This window comes from Anguilla anguilla, chromosome 3 (assembly GCF_013347855.1).
Source record: "Anguilla anguilla isolate fAngAng1 chromosome 3, fAngAng1.pri, whole genome shotgun sequence".
In the NCBI taxonomy this organism is placed as follows: Eukaryota; Metazoa; Chordata; class Actinopteri; order Anguilliformes; family Anguillidae; genus Anguilla; species Anguilla anguilla.
Window position 1 is genome coordinate 5,914,465 of NC_049203.1, and position 23,103 is coordinate 5,937,567.

The 23,103-nt window shown below is 49.8% G+C and overlaps 2 protein-coding genes across 2 annotated transcripts in view; both read left to right on the forward strand.

Moving 5' to 3' along the window:
• mta2 (metastasis associated 1 family, member 2) overlaps positions 1-19,514 on the forward strand; it is a 30,491-nt gene extending 10,977 nt beyond the window's left edge. The window contains exons 3-18 of the mRNA XM_035409821.1: positions 889-982; positions 4,816-4,933; positions 6,402-6,465; positions 7,597-7,714; positions 8,851-8,953; positions 10,731-10,830; positions 11,292-11,480; positions 11,720-11,794; positions 12,205-12,263; positions 13,133-13,233; positions 13,973-14,112; positions 14,666-14,894; positions 15,712-15,801; positions 16,169-16,287; positions 16,626-16,768; positions 17,253-19,514. Of these exons, the coding sequence (XP_035265712.1) occupies positions 889-982; positions 4,816-4,933; positions 6,402-6,465; positions 7,597-7,714; positions 8,851-8,953; positions 10,731-10,830; positions 11,292-11,480; positions 11,720-11,794; positions 12,205-12,263; positions 13,133-13,233; positions 13,973-14,112; positions 14,666-14,894; positions 15,712-15,801; positions 16,169-16,287; positions 16,626-16,768; positions 17,253-17,406 (1,896 nt within the window). The 3' untranslated portion in view covers positions 17,407-19,514. The remainder of the gene's footprint in view (positions 1-888; positions 983-4,815; positions 4,934-6,401; positions 6,466-7,596; positions 7,715-8,850; positions 8,954-10,730; positions 10,831-11,291; positions 11,481-11,719; positions 11,795-12,204; positions 12,264-13,132; positions 13,234-13,972; positions 14,113-14,665; positions 14,895-15,711; positions 15,802-16,168; positions 16,288-16,625; positions 16,769-17,252) is intronic.
• A 1,714-nt stretch (positions 19,515-21,228) lies between these two features.
• cth1 (cysteine three histidine 1) lies at positions 21,229-23,083 on the forward strand. Its single transcript, XM_035408516.1, has 2 exons — positions 21,229-21,509; positions 21,987-23,083. The coding sequence occupies exons 1-2, from the start codon at positions 21,495-21,497 to the stop codon at positions 23,028-23,030; spliced, it is 1,059 nt and encodes a 352-aa protein (XP_035264407.1). The 5' UTR covers positions 21,229-21,494; the 3' UTR covers positions 23,031-23,083.
• The last annotated feature ends 20 nt before the right edge of the window (positions 23,084-23,103 follow it).

A 23,103-nucleotide genomic window follows, 5' to 3' on the forward strand; every position in this document is an offset into this window, starting at 1 on the left:
TGCTGTGTGTTCGTCCTTATGTAACATCTGTCCTTTATAGGTGAATGTGTGTGTTCACCTACCGCACTTCTTCCGTGAGTGTGTAAACTTGGTTGCAGTTTACAGTTGTGTAATGTAATGTGTAATTTGTGATGTGAAGCAGGGAGCCATAGGTCAATATGGCCAGCCAGATATGGGTTATTGATATCGGGGTCATCCATAATTGTGCAGCCCCGAGTTTGAATGTAAATCTTCACATGCTATTTCAAGTTTCGTTTTATTTTCTTCTTTTTTTGTACACAACTCTGTTAATATTGGCTGAAAATGGCAAAATATCTCAATTGCCAGAATTGCAGAAATTAATAGAAACTTGTTATATTTTGCTGAAGTGGTTTATAGTGTGTTCTGCCTGTCGAGTTTATTAGTTCTGGTCGAGAGGAAAGAGGCCACGTGTTCTGGGTAATATCCTGACGTAGCCATTATTGGTCTGATTGTGGAGTCCTGCCATGCAAATGTCTCCGCATGTTGTCTTCAAAAAGAAGCAACTAAAGAAATATGAAGTGATCTTTCTCGAATTATGAGGCAGAATGTGATTTTATCACGCATTGTGTGATATAACGAGCTGGGCCGGACAGGACCCGCAGTGTCTTTGCAGCGGATGGTAGATGTAGCCTGACTGGACCCTGTGCTCAAACAAATGACCCGGCTAGGCGTGATGTCACAGATGCAGACTTTTGGAAGGCTTGTGATGAGCAGTCTTCCGACCTCTGGACACTTGATATAAGGAGATGAGCCGGGTTAAATGCCCTGGGTAGATGCCCATCAGCACTGGGACAGGTGCACCCGGCGGTGTAGTCCAGCACTGGTCAGCAGCTGACCGTTTTTGGACCATGTCTCTCTCTCTCTCAGACAGCCAATGGGAACGTGGAAGCCAAGGTGGTGTGCCTCTTCAGGAGGAGGGACATTTCGGGTAACCTCAACACGCTGGCCGACAGCAATGCAAGTGAGTATCATTGACCCCCCCCACCCCCACCCCTCTGGTTTTGACCTACACCCCCTCCCTTATGCGGAACCATGGAACTGAATAACAGTGGCAGACACCTGGATTCAGTGTGGATCGGGCGTGCTGGGCATGTTGTCTTTCTTTAAATATAGATAATTGAAATTAAATTATATTGCTTTAAAATATGTCAGTCGGTCCCCAAGAATCAACCCTTTGATTAATCTTTTTTTTTTTTTTTTTTTTTGGAATGCTTTTCAAAATTCTAAGTCAGTGTTCTAGAACTCCGTTGCTTTCAAATACCCGTAGCGACTGTGACATCAGCATTAGAATGTTCAGTGAAGAACATTCTAATCACAAATTTGTGCTCTTGCACCTTAAAGGGTTAAATGAGAGGTTTTACTGATGCAGATTGCTGGCGGGAGCAGTGCATTGTGGGAACTGATTTAGGGTGAGAGACAGAAGTCGTATGTGAAGCTGAAGCTCCGGGGTGGTGTACAAGGTTGAGCTGAGAGCAGTAGTAGGTCCTGTTCCGGTTGTGACCGCCAGCCGTTCTGGGGCAGTGCCCGGCCGTCGGGTCTGTCCGGTGTGGGGGGCGGTTTTGGCCGGCGGGAGAGAGCCCCCCTGGCTGATCGCTGGCTGGCCCTGGGTCACCATCTGTGCCAGCGGCTGCAGGAGCTCCGCGGCGGCGGCGTCCCCCGGGCGGCTGGTGTTTCTGAGAACCCGCGCGCGGCTTTGGCGGCGCCAGAACCCGTATTTTCAAACGGAGACGTTTTTACTGCGGGCTGGGCGCGAGCGTGAGCCGGGCTCACGGTGCGTCGCTGCTGAATCCGCTCCGTGTTTTCGTAAGGAGCCGCGCTCTGTGTGCAGGGTGAGCTGCCCTGCTGCTGGCTCTCTGGCCTCTGGTGACTGCCGGGCTGCCCGTGCATTTCCTGCCCCTGTTACAGAGGAGAAGGGAGCAGGCTAAAGCACAGGTTTCCCTGTGAGGAGTAGACCTGTGCGGAAGCCGCGAGGACTGATCGCTTCCTGACGATCAGCCTTGTCAAACCGGCACTGCAGAACTCGGAGGTCTTAATTAGATTCTTCTTTCTTTGACAGAGCGGCTTGTGCTTTTGCTGTGTTCAGTGTCTTAATAATAAACAGGCAGGCGTTCCCCGGTTGTGCATAAAAGCAGTTTCTTGTTGCTTTACTGTGTGAGGGTTTTATGGATGGTGCAGAGCAGAATGTGAATGAAACCCTGGTTTGAGGATTTGGTGGTGTGAGCATGAGCGTGAATTATCGTCTCGTCACAGCGAGAGTGTTTCTGTGCTACTGCGAGGCAGCGATCAGGAGCGCTCGCACTGTTACTGAACGCCGGGCTTTCGTTAAGCGAGTAGACTGCCCCGGAGGAGCGCTCGCTGTGTTACTGAACACTGGGCTTGTCGCGTTACTGAACACTGGGCTTGTGTTAAGCAAGGGAAAGGCTCAGGAGGAACGCTCGCTGTGTTACTGAACACTGGGCTTGCCGCGTTACTGAACACTGGGCTTGCCGCGTTACTGAACGCTGCGCTTGCTTTAAGCCAGGCAGCTGCTCAGGAGGAACGCTTAATGTGTTTCTGAACACTGGGCTTGTGTTAAGCCAGGCAGCTGCTCAGGAGGAATGCTCACTGTGTTACTGAACACTCATCTTTCGCTAAGCAAATAGACTGCTCAGGAGGAACACTCGCTGCGTTACTGAACACTCAGCTTGCTGAGTTACTGAACATTGGGCTTGCGTTAAGCAAGGGAAAGGCTCAGGAGGAACACTCTCTGTGTTACTGAACACTTGGCTTGTGTTAAGCTGTGGGACTGTCCACGGCATGGTGGCAGTGTGTGGATATTGGACGATATGCTGGGGTAAAGTGCAATGTGTGTGAATGTGTGTGTGGGTGTGCGCACATGCTTGTGTCTGTGTGTGCATGTGTGCATTGTGTGTGTTGTTGTGTGTGTGTGTGCCTGCCTGCCTGTGTGTGTGTGTGTGTGCCTGCCTGCCTGTGTGTGTGTGTGTGCCTGCCTGTATGTGTGTTTGTGTGTGCCTGCCTGTGTGTGTGTGTGTGTTTGTGTGTGCCTGCCTGCCTGTGTGTGTGTGTGTGTGTGCCTGCCTGTATGTGTGTTTGTGTGTGCCTGCCTGTGTGTGTGTGTGTGTGTGTGTGTGTGTGTTTGCCTGCCTGTGTCTGTGTGTGTGTGTGTGCGCGTGCCTGTGTGAGTGTGTACGTGCCTGTGTGTGTGTGTGTGCGTGCCTGTGTGTGTGTGTGTGTGTGTGGGCTGGCGTGCGCAGCAGCAGCACGTGTGTTGAGGACAGGGTTCATGTGACAGAAAGATCCAGAAGGTGCGCGGGGCAGCTCCTCGGGGCCGGGCCTCGGGCCCCCCGCGCGTCGGCCTGCCTCTCGGCCGCCGTCCCGCGGGGCCCCCGTCCCCCCATTGGTGGAAAAACTGCCCCGCCGCGGTAACGGAAGCCTTCACTCAGAGCCTCGCGCTCGCAGACCGCCGCGGCTCTGCACAGCCCCCCCGCGACCGTCAGCCGCGATCCAGTCACCCGCCCAAACAAGCCGGAGTGACTCATTTAGGCGCCTGTCCGCGGCAGCCTCCGTTACCTTTCCTCCTCCTCCTCCTCCTCCCTTTCTTTCTCTCTTCGTCTTCCTCCTCCGCTTTCCTTTCTTCCCTCCTCTGTGTTTTCTCTCTTTAAATCACGCATTCCAGGAGGAGTGTCTGCTTCGGTGCTGTCCTGTTACACAAGACCTGGGCTCGTTTCCCGCCCCCCCCCCCCCCTCCTTCAGCCCCCCCCCCGCTGCTCCGGCTGTCCTCTGTCCCTGGCACACTGCGTCGAACAAAAGGCCCTTGATGTGGCCTGCAGTCTTCCGGCAAGCAAGGGGTTAACTCAGACTTTGCCTGTGTCTTTTGTGAGGGAAGAAAGTGCGTGCGTGCGCGTGCGTGTGTGCGTGTGTGTGTGTGTGTGTGCGCGCGTGCGCGTGGCAAGTCTCGCGTGTGTGTTTCTTCAGTACTTTGTGTCCCTGTGTCTGTCAGAGTATGTGCTTTTTTTTTCTTTCTTTTTTTTTTTATTTAGGAGGCAGGGGGTGGGGGGAGGGGGGGGGTACAATGGGGGATGGGCGCCTCAGGTTTAATGTACTGGGGTTTCCTGCCGAGACTGGCAGGGGCCGGCTGGCCTGTGGGTGGGTGGTGGGGGTTGGGGGGGGGGGGGGGCAGGAGGGGTTAACAGAAAGGGGGGTGTGGCCTGAGGTCCCGGCTCCCTCAGTCAGGGTTTCCCAGGGCCAAACGCAGGGGCGGAGTCCGTGGTTAGTGTGTCCTGCGTTAGTTTACATGGCTCCGCTCATCCTCGCACACACGCTGTACACAACAATAACAGGACACAAGCAAATCGAATTCGGCTGCGCAGATTTCACAAATTAAATGAAGTGCCTTATGACCATTTTCATTTGCTTATTTTTAGTATGATGATAATTATTGCAATCAAAAAATGAATAAAGATGAATGATCAATACCCTGTGAAATAATCCACGTGTAAGGTCCAGTACTCAAATTATTTACCTGTGCACACACATTTGAAGAGTTCTGATGGTGTCTTCGCTGGGCTCTGTATTTTCACCCTTGGAACAGGCGTGAATGAGGGCTGCACTGTTTTTTTTTTATCAGACAGGAAATGGAAGTGAAGTGTGGGGTCAGGAACCCACGGGGCTGACAGAAGGCTGGAAATTGTGATTGTTTTGCTTTGTGTGTGTGTGTGTGTGTGTGTGTGTGTGTGCTGGAGTGTGTGGGTGTGTGTGTGTTTTTTTTTGACGCCTGTGTTGTCTGGCCCGCAGGAGACTTTGAGGAGGAGTCCAAACAGCCGTCGATATCCGAGCAGCAGAAACACCAGCTAAAGCACAGAGAGCTCTTCCTGTCCCGCCAGTTTGAGTCTCTACCAGCTACGCACATACGGTATGCCACCCCCCCCCCCACCAGCTACACACATATGGTACACCCCCCCCCCCCCCTTCCCAGCTACACACATGCGGTAAGCTCTCCACCCCCCACCCACCCAGCTACACACATACGGTAAGCTCTCCACCCCCCACCCACCCAGCTGCACACACGGTACGCCACCACCACCACCACCACCCCCTCAGCTACACACATACGGTACGCTCTCCACCCCCCACCCCCCCAGCTACACACATACGGTACGCCACACCACCCCACCCCACCCCCCCCTTCCCACCAACTACACGCATACAGTATGCTAAACTCATGAACTCAAGTCCCTCCTTAGCTGCTAAATTTGTGCTACAGCTGCTCAGTATATAAACAAGTGGCATTCGATGTATGAATACACACATAACACCGCCAAGCATGTTTGCACGCGCTGCGTCACTCGCGTCATCGCAAGGTTACTTCAGGGGGATTTCTGTGCTCGGCACCAGCACGCTGATACCATGCACATCTCTGGTAATAATAATAACAATAATAATAATAATAATAATAATAAAGAATGAGGAATGCAGAGCACTGAATACCAAAAACCCACCAATCCAGTGCTGTCTCCACACAGCGTGATTTCAAATGGACTGCATTTATATAGCGCTTTTATCCAAAGATTCAGCTAACAGATTAGCAGCTTGCTGACGGTGGCAGGAGCCGTGAGCGTTCACACAACCCGCCCCCCCCCCCCCCCCCAAATTTCGAAAACCTCACATCTCTGACGCAAATCTCCTCTCTCGTCTGAATTGTGTGGGGCTGGGACCTTCAGGCCACTTATCGCATTATTGACGGCCTGTTCGTGATGATGACCTCTGCTATAGGTTTCGGTAGAATGCGACATTAGAAGTCATTGTGAGTTGAATTGGTGGCGTAGGTAACTGTGGGAGCCGTACGTTATACACACTGAACGTTACGGGAAGTTTAAGGAGAGTGCAAGGACCCGTGAATTGCCTCCGTAAAATACCCAGCTGTTTAAATGGACTGTGTGCGATAATAATAAAAAACATAAACTGCGTATGTCCCTGTGGATAGGAGTAACTGTTGAATGGCATGACATACTGTTAATATTCGTGCCTCGCCTGAAGTGTTTGTCATCAGTTGTGTTGTAATGGTTCTATAATGTGGCTCAGTTCTGTTAAACCGCTTGGCACTATTTTTGCATTAATGTATTTTTTTTTGCATCAGTTTGTTTTGATGTTGTACTTTGCTAAGTGGCTCGTTTTAAAAAGTGATGGCGATAAGAGGGCCATGTAACTCTAAGATTATTGAAGATGCTCAGTACTCTTTCAGTATAGATTTTCTCAGTAGGGTTTGCTGCCGTCAAGCACTAAATCTGATGCGCTTGTTGTGACCAGTACCAGGGTCTAGCACTTTATAGGCCTTTGCTGTCCTTTGTCTTAATGACTTAATGGTTGCGTTTCCTCCTCAGGGGTAAATGTAACGTCACTCTCCTGAATGAAACTGATGTCCTGGTCGGCTACCTGGAGAAAGAGGTGAGGACCGGCAAACGCCTCGCACTCACACTTGTGGCCCCGCTGCCTGCCACCTCATGACTTGTGTCCTCCAGCTTGTGGCCTTGCTGCTTGTGCCCTCTAGCTTGTGCCCCCTTCCCCCCCCCCGCCTGTGGCCCCACAGCTTGTGGCCCCCGTGGTATGTAGCCCCACAGATTGTGGCCCCCCTCGGCTTGTGGCCCCACAGTCTCGCTGAACATATTTACCGTGGGACCCCAAAGGCATGCTGAGGGCTGAGTGGGTTTGTAATGGTGAACTATCGATGTCTTTCCCTGCAGAACCATTTTAAAATAGGAGTCTGGTAATTACCCTGTAATTTTGTGGTTGATTTTTTTTATTTATAAAAGGACGAAAGAGCACAGCGAAATGTATCATTATTTACCAATTACTGCCATCATCGCTGTCGTTCCAGGGAAGGGTGTAAAAAACGATGCGCGTCCGTAAAACGTTGCTGTGTATTTAAAGTGTGCGAAGACGTATCAGTGCACTGTTAATTAAAGAACCCACGCGCACGCTTTCCACTTCTCTCTCATCGTCTGTAGCACGGGCAGCAGCTCTTCTGCTGCAGCAACATGCGCTTGAAATTTACAGAATAAGAGAGAAAATCTCAGTCAATCTGGAACTGGTCTCTGAAAGGGATAGTCCCGCTTTTTGGTAAACGCGCTTTTTTGTTTTCTTGCGCTTAGTTAGACAATAAGATCGATATCCATTATCGTCCCTGAGCATCCAGTACATACGTATTTGACAGTGTCTATGGGATGCGTGCTAACTGTGCTACCGCTACGAATGGCTGCAGATGGAGGCAAGGCCAGCGTTGCTAATTAGTGGCGGAACTGACGCATGAGAAATTTAAGAGATCTCATCTCATTGGCTGATCCTTGTAAAGATTTGAGTCAGCCCAGTTTTTGCAACGACTAAACCTTCGTCTGCAGCTCCAGCGACTTGGAATTTTTAATTTTTAATAACAAAAAAATAACATTTTTATGCAGTTAAATGTGTACGTGTTCATGCTTTATTCGTTTTTACGTTAATGTTTTCATGCTGGCGAGCGTCCTTTGGGTCCGCCGCTCGGCGCCGCGGTGCTGACGGGTCTGCTGTTCTGCTGTGTGCTAGGACTGCTTCTTCTACTCCCTGGTGTTCGACCCGGTCCAGAAGACCCTGCTGGCGGACCAGGGCGAGATCCGCGTCGGCTCCAAGTACCAAGCCGAGATCCCGGACAAGCTGGCGGAAGGCGAGTGCCGCCTCCTGACCTCTGACCTCTGACCTCTCTTAGACGTGACCCGCTAGTTTGCGGGTGGATTAGCATGCTGCACTGCCACTTTAGCTGCTTTTTACTGTAACATCTATTGTACAGTTGAATAATTTAAAAGTATTGGGACAGTTTTGTCAGATTGTGTGTCAGGTTGTTTTTCCTGTGTGCTGATAAAATTTGTTTTCCACATCGAACAATGACTATGAGGAAGAAACGCACAATGTCTGTATTTATTTCTTGTGGGTTTTTGAACAGACATTGATCTATATCACCATAAGGCCATTCAGATGACCTATTCTAAGTCGGCATAACTGTCCCAATACCTTTGCATTTATCTGCATTATAATAGTGTGGCAACCTGGAGCCACACCTCCTAGTGGAGCGGCACTCCTGGGTTGGGTGGGCAGATCAGCTCAGCTGAGGCCTAAAAGGTGTGCTTTTTTAGGGACCCTGCACAATGAGAGGGGGGGAGAGGGGGAGGGAGGGAGGGACAGAGGAAGGGAGGGAGGGAGGGAGGGAGGGAGGGAGGGAGGGAGGGAGGGAGGGAGGGAGGGAGGGAGAGAGAGAGAGAGAGAGAGAGAGAGAGAGAGAGAGAGAGAGAGAGAGAGAGAGAGAGAGAGAGAGAGAGAGAGAGAGAGAGAGAGAGAGAGAGAGAGAGAGAGAGAGAGAGAGAGAGAGAGAGAGAGAGAGAGAGAGAGAGAGAGAGAGAGAGAGAGAGAGAGAGAGAGAGAGAGAGAGAGAGAGAGAGAGAGAGAGAGAGAGAGAGAGAGAAAGAAAACAAAGCCACAGAGACCCGGCTGAGGAGCTGGATCGCTGAAAAGCGGAAGTGCTGAAAAGCTTCCACTGCGTTCAGCGTATTTCCTCTGTTATTCTGACTCGCTGTTTTTGCCCGGAAGCCACGAGGGGGGACGCTGTAGATTTTCGTTTTTTTTTTTTTAGTTAGTCTGTTTGCTTGTGTGAAATCTTGAGCGCTCTCTCTCTCTCTCTCTGTGGAAAAATTAAACGCCGGTGAAAACCGGAATTGCCAAATGCCCCCTGTGTGACCTGTCGTTGTGCCCCCTCCTGGGGGGTGTGACAGAAGTACTTACCCCAGTCTCTGGCCTCTCCACGTTCAGGGGAATCGGACAGCCGCGTGCAGGAGAAGCTGGAGACTAAAGTGTGGGACCCAGACAACCAGCTGAAGGACCCGCAGATCGACCAGTTCCTCGTGGTGGCGCGGTGAGCTCGCCTTGAACAGGAATCCTCCTCCTCCTCCTGGACAGCGCCTGCATACAGCATTTACATTTTACATTAGCATCTTTCATTTACATTTGCATGTAACATTTCACATTCGCATTTTGCATGGACATTTTACATTTACGTGTACATTAACATTGTACAATTAGTTTTGGCATTTTACATTCGTGTTGGACATGATTAAAGAACACAGCTTGTGATTAAACTGTACTCGTGGTTGGATTTCTTTTCCTTAAAAAGGTCAGTTTACTGTTTATCAGGGCCTTGCTGTATCTTTCTGAACTTACAGTAATGAAACATTCATCTGCAGTATTACCTTAGTTTCTCCCCCAGCTGGGTTATCAGAGCTGAACTTCATTACATCAGTAGGGCCAGTGACTGCACAATATGATACAATTTGCCCAGTCAAGTGTCAACAAACTCCAGCTGTTGTAATTATACTGCACTGCCACCTCGTGGCCAGTGAAAGAACTGCGATGAGAGGTGGTCTGCTTTTGCTTTGGTTACGCACTGAAACTTTTCTTGTTGAAAGGCTGATTCTGTCATTGCTTTAGCTTTTCTGCATGCTGATGATGTGCGGCCATAGACTGATGATGATGATGATGTAATGTTGCGTTTGCAGTGCTGTGGGGATGTAGACTGATGATGATGATGGTAGACTGATGATGATGATGTAATGTTGGTCTTGCAGTGCTGTGGGGACATAGACTGATGATGACGATGATGACGATAAACTGATGATGATGATGGTGGTGATGATGACAGTGTAATGTTGGTGTCGCAGTGCTGTGGGGACGTAGACTGATGATGGTGATGATGATGATGATGTACTGCTGGGTTGCAGGGCTGTGGGGACGTAGACTGATGGTGGTGATGATGATGATGATGTACTGTTGGGTTGCAGTGCTGTGGGGACGTAGACTGATGGTGGTGATGATGATGATGTACTGTTGGGTTGCAGTGCTGTGGGGACGTAGACTGATGGTGGTGATGATGATGATGTACTGTTGGGTTGCAGTGCTGTGGGGACGTAGACTGATGGTGGTGATGATGATGATGATGATGTACTGTTGGGTTGCAGTGCTGTAGGGACGTAGATTGATGGTGGTGATGATGATGATGTACTGTTGGGTTGCAGTGCTGTGGGGACGTAGATTGATGATGATGATGATGATGTACTGTTGGGTTGCAGTGCTGTGGGGACGTAGACTGATGGTGGTGATGATGATGATGTACTGTTGGGTTGCAGTGCTGTGGGGACGTAGACTGATGGTGGTGATGATGATGATGATGTACTGTTGGGTTGCAGTGCTGTGGGGACGTAGACTGATGATGATGATGATGTACTGTTGGGTTGCAGTGCTATGGGGACGTAGACTGATGGTGGTGATGATGATGATGTACTGTTGGGTTGCAGGGCTGTGGGGACGTAGGCTGATGGTGGTGATGATAATGATGTACTGTTGGGTTGCAGTGCTGTGGGGACGTAGACTGATGATGATGATGATGTACTGTTGGGTTGCAGGGCTGTGGGGACGTAGATTGACGGTGGTGATGATGATGATGATGATGATGTACTGCTGGGTTGCAGTGCTGTGGGGACGTAGACTGATGATGATGATGATGTACTGTTGGGTTGCAGTGCTGTGGGGACGTAGACTGATGATGATGATGATGTACTGTTGGGTTGCAGGGCTGTGGGGACGTAGATTGACGGTGGTGGTGATGATGATGATGATGATGTACTGCTGGGTTGCAGGGCTGTGGGGACGTTTGCTCGTGCTCTGGACTGCAGCAGCTCCATCCGCCAGCCCAGCCTACACATGAGCGCCGCCGCCGCCTCCAGAGACATCACACTGGTGAGAGACGCACACACACACACACACACACACACACACACACCCATACACACACACACACACACACACACACACACACACCCATACACACACACACACACACACACACCCATACACACACACACACACACACACACCCATACACACACACACACACACACACCCATACACACACACACACACACACACACCCATACACACACACACACACACACACACCCATACACACACACACACACACACACACACACACACCCATACACACCCATACACACACACACACACACACACACACCCATACACACACACACACACACTCACCCATACACACACACACACACACTCACCCATACACACACACACACACACACACGCACACTCACCCATATACACACACACCCTAACCATAACCCCAACCCCACCTACACCCCAAACCTAACCGCCTAACCCCCCCCGCCCAGTTCCATGCCATGGACACGCTGCAGAAGAACGGGTATGACCTGGCGCGGGCCATGTCCACGCTGGTGCCCCAGGGCGGGCCCGTCCTCTGCCGGGACGAGATGGAGGAGTGGAGCGCCTCGGAGGCCATGCTGTTCGAGGAGGCGCTCGAAAAGTACGGCAAGGACTTCAACGACATCCGCCAGGACTTTGTGAGTGCACCCGGCGTTCCGTCATCGCACCCCACCCCCCACCCCCACTCCCGACACCCGCTACGGCGGTCTGTACGCACAGCCGTCCTGCTGAGCCACTTTCCAACGTGTCACTGGTTTCCAAATCCGGGCTGAAATTACTCAGGGAAATTAGAGAGAAGAGCCGTAGAGCTCTATTGGAGTTAACATGGTGGTTATAAAAAACTAAAAACCAGTTTTTTCTTTCCCTCCTCTCACAGCTGCCCTGGAAGTCTCTGGCCAGCGTGGTCCAGTTCTACTACATGTGGAAGACTACAGACCGCTACATACAGCAGGTATGTCTGTGGGTCTTTCTGCAGGTGGTCGCTCCAGCGCCTGGTCTTGGTCCTGGTTACGTACGTCACGTCTGGCGATCCGGAGAGTGCCGTTTCTCACATCGAGGCTCTAAAGTTTAGCGTAGGTCAGGCACTGGAGACCGCAGCAGTCAGAGGGCCTGTAGAATGAATGGACTGTAAAACCTTCATGCGATAACACACTGTGGAGATACTCTGAACTGTATGATGATGCTTCTGTATTGGAGTTAATTTGAAAGTTCATCAGTACATAGAGCTTGTTATCTGGAGGTATGATTTATCAAATGGTGTTTTTGCTGGGTGGGTTTCATTCAAAAGCACATAATGAAAAATGTAAAAATGTTACAGTGGCATTTCTATTTATTTCTTTTTTGTTTTTGTATTCCCTTTAGAAACGATTGAAGGCAGCAGAAGCAGACAGCAAACTGAAGCAGGTTTACATCCCAACCTAGTGAGTACATATGTGTTTACACCCCAACCTAGTGAGTACACATCTCACAGAATTATTATACAACAGGTTTACATCCCACCCTATGGAGTACATCTCACAGCAGAACTGCGAAAGATCCTGGAGTCACTGTGGAAACATGCTTATGTACCTTTCTCTCAGTGATAATGGGCGTAATGTAGTTAACAAGCTGGGGCGACATAGCTCAGGAGGTAAGACCGATTGTCTGGCGGTCGGAGGGTTGCCGGTTCAAACCTCGCCCTGGGTGTGTCGAAGTGTCCTTGAGCAAGACACCTAACCCCTAACCGCTCTGGCGAATGAGAGGCATCAATTGTAAAGCGCTTTGGATAAAAGCGCTATATAAATGCAGTCCATTTACCAACAACATTAATAAAGAAAAAAACCCTCACCCACAGTATTCCTCCTTCCAGGTTTTTTTTTTTTTTTTAAATCATTGTATTCCAGTAATTTTGACTGTAATGTCATTCTACGGCAGTACGTTCTTTGAGTCTTTGCCATATATCCTGGCCAAAGACTGCTTCAGTTGTGACACGCCAGTGAATGCATGAACCTGCTGATGACTCCTCGAGGAATGTGGAGATTTCCACCAGCTTGCACTCGTCCCTTTGGCTAGCGGTGGTCCTCTGTCTCTCTCATGAGGTTCATTCTTATGAAGGAACTGTCATGACGCTGTAAAATGTGCGGCAGGTCAGGGTAAAGTAGTTGGCACTAGTCTCTGGGAGACGGCTGCCTCTGCTTATTCCCTAACTGTATCTGTAGCAGTCCCAGGAAGGACAGAGTGAGCAGTGGGGATTTGGAGCTCGTATGTGTATTTGATGGTTTATTTGCCCCGTCTCCTCCGCCTCCTCCAGCACCAAGCCCAACCCAAACCAGATAATGGCCCCGGGGAGCAAGCCTGGCATGAACGGGGCCGCGGGCTTTCAGAAGGGGCTGAGCTGCGAGAGCTGCCACAGTGAGTGTCTGCCTGTCTGTCTGTCTGTCTGTCAGTGGCCCATCTATCTGTCTGTCTGTCTGTCTGTCTGCCTGCCTGTCTGCCTGTCCGTCTGTCTGCTTGTCTGTCAGTGGCCCATCTATCTGTCTGTCCGTCCGTCCGTTCGTCCATCTATCTGTCTGTCTGTCACAGAGTGCCCTGTCTGTCTGTCAGAGTGGCCCATCTATCTGTCTGTCTACCTGTCTGTCTGTCACAGAGTGCGCCGTCCGTCTGTCTGTGTCACTGAGCTCCCCATCTGTCTGTCTGTCATTGAGTACCCTGTCTGTTTGTGAGTCATTGAGCTGTTTGTCTGTCACTGAGTGCTCTCTGTCTGTCTGTCATTGAGCACCCTGTCTGTCTGCCCTGTCCATCATTAAGGTGACCTGACTGTTACTGGTTCCTCAATGTATTTTTTTCCTGAAGTGTTACCGAGTTGGTATCAGGGCTCTGCTTATCCCTGAGTGAGTTACGGAGCTTCTCTCCATGTTATTGAAATGATCTGAATTTTTCTGGTGCTTCACTGTTACTCACAGACACCAAAATAGCTCTCTGCCCCAAGAGTAAGACATTAATTCATCCAGAGAATTTGCTGTAGCAGTTACGCCACCAGGCCAGAATGAGTTCCAGGTCCTTGCAGGTGAAGCTAAAATGTGTCTATAAAGCTGTGTATTAAATCTATACGCGCCAGTCGGGACTGATCCCAGAATCCTCTCTGCCCCAGCCATCCAGTCCCCGCAGTGGTACGCCTGGGGCCCTCCCAACATGCAGTGCAGACTGTGCGCGTCCTGCTGGATATACTGGAAGAAGTACGGAGGCCTGAAGACCCCCACACAGCTAGAGGGCGCTGCCCGAGCCAGCACGGTATGGCTTTGCCTCAAACCCAATAATCATTTACTCTGTTACTCTGCTGTATAAGTACAACCTACAACTGTGCTATTTTGACTGCAGTGCTTTCAGGCAAAGATCAGCTGGATGAACACTGTCAGCCTGAGAAGCTGTTGAATAAATTAGCATCTTTTTATGTTACCTGCTAATGTTGCACAGTTATGTTAGACTGGAGTTGGACCATCCAGACTAATAGTCCATGTTGGACTAATCTATGGGCTGATTTGATTACCGGACTAGTCCATATATTATATTTACAGGGAAAAAATTATTTTATCATTTTCTTTAAGTTGAGAAATAACACATTACAACACTTGGTATTTATTGTGTTGGCTTAATTATTTTTTGCTCTATTTGTTCAAGTTTTACAAGCACATTTTGCTTCCTCATGGAAAAGTGGCGACTCGGGCTTTTCTGGCACAGCTTGTATGTAGTGGTGTTGATCAAATGATACTGGATCACGTGTGGTTGTGTTTGGTAGCGTAAGTGCGGTTCATTTTACTGAACACGGTTTCCACCCCCTTCTCAGGATTCAGCCCCCAGGGGTCACATGACCCGACAGGAGGTGCAGGGCATGTCCCCGTTCACCAGCAGCGCGGGGCGGGCCAAGCTGCTGGCCAAAAACCGGCAGACCTTCATCCTGCAGACCACCAAGCTGACCCGCATCGCCCGCCGGGTGTGCCAGGACATCCTGCAGCCGCGCCGCGCCGCCCGCCGCCCCTACGCCTCCATCAACGCCAACGCCGTCAAGGCCGAGTGTGAGCGCCTCCGATTGGTCAGCTGGGGGGGGGAGGGGGGCACGGTCGAGTCATTGGGACCGCCCCATAAGCCTGCAGACTGCAGATTAAAACTACTGCAGACAACTGGCGCGATGTTGAGAGAAAGATACTTTCTCCAGTATGCCGAGTGAGAAATGTCACTGATATTATTGTAGATTATTTTAAAGTCATTGAATGGAAATTGAATGGGCACACCAGGACGTTTTTCAAATCTGAAAGTTATTTCAGATATTTGTTTAACCCAGGTCTGGTGCCAACTGGAATTGTTAAGTGGGTATCGTGGTTAATGTATAAGGTCACATGACCCACCAGACAAAAACATTTTAAAAAATAAAATAAAAAACACCCAACAGTGACATCATCCATGTGTCTATAGGAACAAACATAATATATAACGTCGTAGACTAATACATTAAATTAGACCACTAGAACTAAAGGGGAACCAGTACAGCACGCTTAAAAGCACTTTCAAAGCCACACTCGTGCAGCTGCGACAGACGTGTAGCCGAGTGTGTGTCTGGGGTGGAGGTGGCTTGCAAACGAAAGCCTTGAAAGGTCAAAGTTCAGATGGGTCGCTGGCTGTTGATCAGCTGACCGCCCTTGAGCCGTGGCGATTAATGTTAAGTGACTGGCAGTGTAAATGGATGACGTGTAACATGTAAGCAGCTTTGGATAAGGGAAGCCCAAAGGAAATCCATAATGACAGTGTGCGCTAACGTTTGAGCTCTTGCCATGTTGAAATACCGATTTTTTTTTGCTGCGTGTGACCCCTGACCCCCTGTTGACTCTCTCACAGGTATGATCAGGCTCCCCAAGGCGTCGAAGGCTCCCATAAAGAACCGGCCTGTCGCGCGACCGTCGCTGGTCACCATCGTCAAGGAGCTAGGTAACAGTCCACCAACAAGCGTTCAGCTGCACAGAACGTGCAGTGTCATGTTCTTCCTATTTACAGTCGTGTAACGACAGCATATATATATATATATATATATATAGCATATAGACAGATATTTTTTATTTTTTATGTCTTAAGGATTCAGTGACCCCTAGCTGAGTGCACCATTGGCTATTCGCTTTTATCCGTTAGCGGTTAGCCGTTAGCTGATATCTGTTAGCTATTAGCCATTTTTCACTGTTATCCGATAGGTGTTAAACGCTATCCGTTAGCTGTTAGCTGTTATCTGTTAGGTGTTAGCTGTTAGCTGCTAGCTGAAATTTGGTCTCTGACTGCGCTGTCCTCCTCTTCTCTTCTTCAGCTCTCCAGGCTCCTCTGAAGCTGAAGGCACCACGGGGAGCCCCCACCCCCATCAACCGTAACCAGGCCAACCAGCCCCGGGCCGCCTCTAACCTCCTGGGCAAGAGGCCCTTTGATAGCGTGAGTCCTGCTGTCCGTCCGTTTCCCCCTCTCTCACACTCCTCTGCCTGCCTGTCTCACTTTATCTTTGACAGCATGCATATTACCCCCTGACCGCCTTCATCCTCTAACCAGTGGCCGGCCTGCCTGCCTCCCTGCCTGCCTGCCTGTCTGTCTGTCTGTCTGCCTGCCTGCCTCCCTGCCTCTCTGTCTGTCTGCCTGTCTCTCTGTCTGTCTGCCTGCCTGTCTGTCTGTTTGCCTCTCTCTCTCTCTAAATTCCCTTAGGTGTATTCATATTGTGTAAAATGCCAGTTGGTCACTCCAGTCTTGACCTTCACTCTCTCACCTCTTGGCTGTAGGTGGGCGGGCTCCCGTTCTCCACCAATGGCAGGCCGTTCACCTCGGGGATCCGGACGACCTCGCAGTCCGTCATCAAGCGGCAGAAGGTCAACCCGGGAGACGCCCCCAACCCCGTGGTGTTTGTGGCCACCAAAGACACCAGGTACACCAGAGTCTTTCCACAGCTGCTACCAGTGAACACTAGCGTATTCTACCATGTATCTTAATGCCATTGCTGTTGGAAGATGATTAACTTCAGTGAAAATGCAAACTATCTTTTATTTGGGTATTAGTCCTAAGATCAGTAAGTCCCAGTTAGTTACTTTGTTATTAATCCAAAAATCAGAATGCTCCAGAAAAAAATCAATTGTAATGCTATATTAATATTTCTATGAATTAGAACTGTGTACGGTATGTCCCTCATTGTATTTGGGGGTGTGTTCTCGAACGCTGCCTGTGCATTCTCTCGAGCTCTGCTTGGATCTTTGTAAAACGTGGTTAGGCGGAAGCGGTGGTCTCCTGCTGGAACTGGAGGCACCGTAGGGATTATATGAGGATGAAGCCCTTTCTAACGGCCACCCGTGCAGCGGGAGGCTCTGTGTGGCTGGGTTACCGTGGGTAACGGGCTTCGCCGTGTTTTTCCCCAGAGCCCTGCGGAAGCACCTCTCCCAGGCCGAAATGAGACGCGCCGCCAGGAAACCCCACCTCCCCGTCCGGGTGAAGCTGCCACTGCCACCGCGGGTGCTGCCCACCCCCATCCTGCCCTCAAGCACCAGCGAGCCCATCGTACTGGAGGACTGAGTCATGCAGGCGGTCCCCCGGGCAGGAAGGGGGCGCCGTAGCCTCTGGCAGGACGCAAAAAAAACAACAAACGCCATATTTGTAGTTTTTTCTCCTTATTGTCGTTTTTTCTCCTTTGTTGTGTTACTTCCCAAAAACCCAGTACACATACACACAGACACACACACACACACACACACACACACAAGGCTTCGCTGTGTTTTTATAATCTGGCTTGCTGTTTAATTCCCTTCCTTGCCTTTTTTAATGACAATTTTTAAAATGTATAATTTAAAGCAGATAATAATGCTCGTCCTGAAATAATATTGAGAAAAAAAAGCACACTTTATTTTTCCTCCAGGTCTCTAATTTTCCTTGTAAATATTTTCGACAGTTGAGGTGGGATGTTTTTTTGTGGGGAGGGGTTGGTGGGTAGGGAGGGAATTTTAACATTTATATGGATTTATTTGGAGGTGGGGGGGGGGTAGTCTCTGCTGTGACATTGATCTCCCCACCCACATCAATCATATTTAATAACAGTGAGGAAGAGTGAGATGCTTTCCGTACCCATCTCTAGGACCTCTGCTTGTCCACTTTAAACGTATGCTTGTCCTATATCCCACTGTCTTAGTCACTTAATCATCTGTGGCAACATCACTAACGGCTACAGCTATAGTCACGAGTAACCCCCTGTTCCCATGGCGATGAGCACAGTGCTGCCATGTGCCTCAAATTGAATTTGAAGTCTGGGTTCCTGTCGCTGACCTGTCGAGAGAGAACAGTGAGGGAGTGGGGGTCACTGGTGTTAAAGACTATAAAGGCTCGAAACTCCATCCAACCGGAATTCAGTTTGGGGTTCATTTCTTTCATTTTGAGTCAGGAGTAAAGACAAAGGCAAACGGTGATTGTGTCTTCTGGGATATGTGGTCTAATAACGTAATTTTAGTGGGTTTCTGAAATGAACTGCGAATGGTCTCCAGCTCAGTGCTTGCGGTTGACCTCTGACTTGTTGCACGCGGGGTGGGGAAAAGTGCACCCCTTGGGGCCGTGGCGAATATCAGGCGGTGGTCCCCCCCATCCCATGGTGATCAACCGACTGTGGTCCCTGAACCCAGGTGAACAAGGTGTCTCGATATTTTTGGTGACCTTATTTGGGTGGGTCACGTCGCACGTTCCAATCGCCAAGAGTCCTGTACCGACTCATTGTTTAGACCTATCTTTGGTCGATATTTTTTGTGCCCGCTTTGACCCCATTAGAGACACACCTTGTGGATTTCCCTCTTGAGGGTTAAGGCTATTTCAGATCAGATCACTGAGGGAGTCCTGCAGCTGTGGCGTGGCTCTCTGCGATTTCATGTTCCAATGATGATTTCCACTTATCCCCCTATTAAAATCTAGTTTTGAAGCTAATGTAATATGAAAGAGAGAATAAGTAAGCTTGTTGAGGATTTGTTTTGAAGGTGTCATGGCATGTGAGGGGATTGGAGAGACGGGGGTCTGGGTACCTCCGGAAAAGACCTGAATGAATTAAGGCTCAGGCGCAGTGTGTCAGCTGTAGTACAGCCAATGACCACGCGGGGGCGCTGCCTGAGTTTAGAGGGGGAAAAAAACCCTGGCTGACCTGAATTGCTTCAGGTTTGAGACGTGGTGTATGCAGTGTGCTTCTGTGTATGCGCACGTTTCATAGGGGTTCTTGCGGTTTGTGTTGTGTAGAGCTAACGGTGCGACACTCTTAGCCCCTCCCCGGAGGAAAACGCATCTGCCCTTTCCCAATTTTGCAGGAGGTACACTAAGCCACGCCTCCCGGAAAGGGCGATGACTGATCATCGGTCAGTGGATCGGGATGACGTCGTTTGTGCGTTCGATCGGATATTTCTCGGAAGGGGTGGGAAGTCGGTGAAGCAGTGTGTGTACTTAATTTGGGCAACATCGTAATTCCTTGTTCTTGCTCGGCGTAGTAATAATCTACAGTCAGGGAATGGGTTTACAGTGGAATTGGTGCCGGAACAGGCTCTGTCCTAGCCTTGAGTGTTGTGACATTTGAGGCGGAATGTGTTGAGCGCATAGCAAAAAAAAAAATAAAGAAGAAAAAAAAAGGCAAAAAAATTTGGAAAAACAAAAGCCAGGAACAGAAGACACGTTTGAAAGAACTTCATGGAGAACTGTTTTATAAAAGTTCACGCTTATAATTACTTACTATGGGGAGGTTTCATATACTGTACATGTGCAAATGTCTCTTCATTATTCAGGCTGGGATTGGGGGGGGAGGGGGGGGGGGATTTGGGGGTTGGGTTGAAGAGATAGAAATTTGAATTTTGTACGTCGAAATGGGAAAAAAAGAATGCTACAATTCAACCTTTTCTCCATTTTTTTAAAAAAAGATTCCGATGTCTCTGTATCCTATTAATGTATCTTGAGTAAGAAAAGAAATAAAGAATTTTTTTTCTTCGTGGTGGTATACATTCTCATTATTCTGATGTCTTGCCCCCTTCCCCCCCCCCCCCCCCCCCGAAATATAAACTATATACCCTGCTGTTCTCTTATCAATCCAAGCACCAAAGTACACAAAGTATCTTGTGTTCCAGGAGGAAGTGCTCATTTTAGGTTCTCATAATATAACCCCAGGAAGAGAAGATGACTTGTTAAAGTGATAATTAATTGCTGCTTTCTCACCTGCAGTGGATCAAAGAGGTTTATGTTGTCAACTCAAATCTGATTGTCTAGCAGCCTCTCTCCTCTACTTACAAATCCACATTTACTAATGTACAGATACTACAGATTGAAAATCTTTTTTCATTTTGTTAACATACAAATATGTTTGATCCAGCATCAATTGAATTGGGAATTGAACCTGCAACCTTCAGTTTTTACAGCATACATATTGGTTAGCCCTGGAAGACTGCTGTCTAGCAGGTTATCTTTTAGCTGGTAGTGCTTAATTTGTGTTTCATTGTGTTCAGAACTGGTAAGTCAAGTTGTGTTTGTGGCAATATGTTTAATTGATTTGGGTTTTAAGTGCCAAGAATGAGGGGAAAAGCCTTTAAACTCACTTTCCTGGACCTGGTAGCCTTGATTTCTCTACAATTCAATTTTTATTTTTTTGATAGCGTAATAAAATGACCGCAAAATTGGTGACAACCTTAATATCTTGGTTTAGCTCATTATCTGTGTGTGTAAAGAGATACATTACGCACATGCACCCTTTTTATTTTTTGCATATAAGCTAGTAAATAATTTGGTCTTGCATACACATAGAGAGCCCTGTATCCAACATTAGTCCTTAACTTTGACCCAATGCGAGCAAGCCTTTAATTCACAAACTCGGACTGACAAGGTATACTTGTTTATGCACTCGCAAATCTGCCACTTTCAGCAGGTAGTCAGTCCGTGATAACAAAAAGACTTTTACCATCAAAGTGGACATTTCGTATTTTTTACAATGGCAACTTATCTGCCCTATTTCACGCATACAATTAATCTGTCCCATTAAAATCATACAATTAATGTCCGACTTAACAGACGGCATTCAATTAAATCACTGTCATTAAGGTTTACCTCTCTAGTTGCTCAGTGAAGTTGAAACAATGGGTGTTGGTGTACTTAGCCCTTTGCTGTCCTGAATGAGCCATTTAGGATGTTTATTGCACCCCAACGTCATTTGTTCCAACCTAATTTGATAAAAGCATCAACTCACCTGGCGCTAAAACTGTGTCAACATCGTCCGGGACAATCCTATTGGCCGTTGCAGCACGAAGGACCGCCCCTCGGATCCCAATTGGATGTCTGATTGGTGAATTCGAAATCCTTTCTGACGTAGTCGCTCTCACAGCTGATTCTCATTTTAAAGGGAAAGCGGGACAAGAAACTGGGTCACGTTAAAAGCCTGCAGAAGGCTCGATGCTCGAAGCGCACTTACGATAATGTAGCGGTGGTCTCGTCGAAGTTCCCAGTATTGAATTTTATTTGACGCTTTTCCCCGTTGTTTAAGTGAGTTGCTACAAAAGAGTGCGTGCCCTGTCACGAAACTTACTTTGCCAATTTGGTGCGGTACTAACAACAGGTGGTAAATCTTACTGTGGAGCGGAACAAGACTTCTTCCAAGCACTGAAATGTTTGAATACGAGGTATGTTCCTTTTGCTACACTGCGTGTCTGTTTCGCGGTTTTAATCTTGCGCATAAATTAAATGTTTTTGTTTTTTTTCCCATCTAGAATCTCTCGTAATGTTGCTGTTACACTTTTAATATTTTGGTCTTTTAGTATTTGATAAATTGAAGATGTCGTTATACCAGCAGTATTCTGCTTCCAGAATATTGACTGCTTCTAGAGTCTCAAGTAGCCTACTACTTTGGTACATTTTTGCAGGATACTAGTGTAAATTTTAAAGATACTTGTTTGTATGAAGCCCAACGTTTGTAATTCGAACGGTAGAATTTGAGTGGATCTACTCCTGTCGGTCGTCAATTTACTGTCCTACTTAACCTGTGAAGTGGTGGGTTCAAATGACAAGTTTGACGAGCTGTTCCAGCAGTGGGTATTCTGATTTATGAGGACACCCATCAAATTTCTTCTAATGCAGTGCGTTTCCTCGTCATTTCTCAGACCAGCAACGACCTCCTGCTGTACCCCTTCCTTGAGGATGACGAGGGCGTGGAAGAGCCGCTGTTTCCCGACGAGGGCCCTGGGTGGGGCGCTCTGTCCCTGGCCGAGGCCCTGCTGCCCCTGGTGGAGTCGCCCCCGTCCACCCCGCCGCCCCAGTCCCCGTGGATGTGCTACGCGCGCTACAAGACGGAGCTGTGCAGCCGCTACACGGAGCTGGGCTCCTGCAAGTACGCCGAGCGCTGCCAGTTCGCGCACGGGCTGCGGGACCTGCGCGTGCCCTCCCGCCACCCCAAGTACAAGACCGAGCCCTGCCGGGCGTTCCACGCGGGCGGCTACTGCGCCTACGGCGCCCGCTGCCTCTTCGTCCACGGCCCCAAGGAGCAGCGGCCTGCGCGGCCCCCCCGCAGCCGCAACGTGCCCTGCCGCACCTTCCGCTCGTTCGGCGTCTGCCCCTTCGGCGCGCGCTGCCACTTCCTGCACGCGGAGGCCGACGGGGCGCGGGGCGTGGGCGAGGCCGGGGCCGGGGGCGCGCCGTCCGCGGACGAGAAGGGCGCCCGGCCCGGCGCTCGGGAGCAGCGGCCCCGGGGGGCCCTGTGCCGCACCTTCAGCGCTTTCGGGTTCTGCCTGTACGGGACCCGCTGCCGGTTCCAGCACTGCCTGCCCAGCGGTACCGCCCAGGGCCCCGGGGCCGGCTTGGGGGCCCCCTGCCTCCCCCTGCTGCCCGGCTCGGGGAGAGCCTCGCCCGCCGCCTCGGACATGCTCTCCTCCTCCTCCTCCGCCACCTCGTCCCCTCCCTCGTCGCTGCCCTCCCCCGTGTACCTGGAGGACCGCTCCTCCCCGCTCACCCCCCCGCTGCTGTCTGGGGACCCCCCGGAGGGGGACGCCTTCTCCTTCTCCGGGCAGCACCTGAACGACCTGCTCCTGCCCCTGGCCTGGAGGCTGCAGCAGCTGGAGAAGACCCTGGCCTGGCCTGCCCTCTCCCCAGGGGTGGAGGGGGAGGCTGCCATCGCCCTGCCCAAAACCCACAGTGACGCGTGTTCCTGAAGGCCTGGCCTGACTGCGTGTCTAACGTGTACAATGTGCCAGAATGATGCAGGGTGGGGTGGGGTGGGGGGGG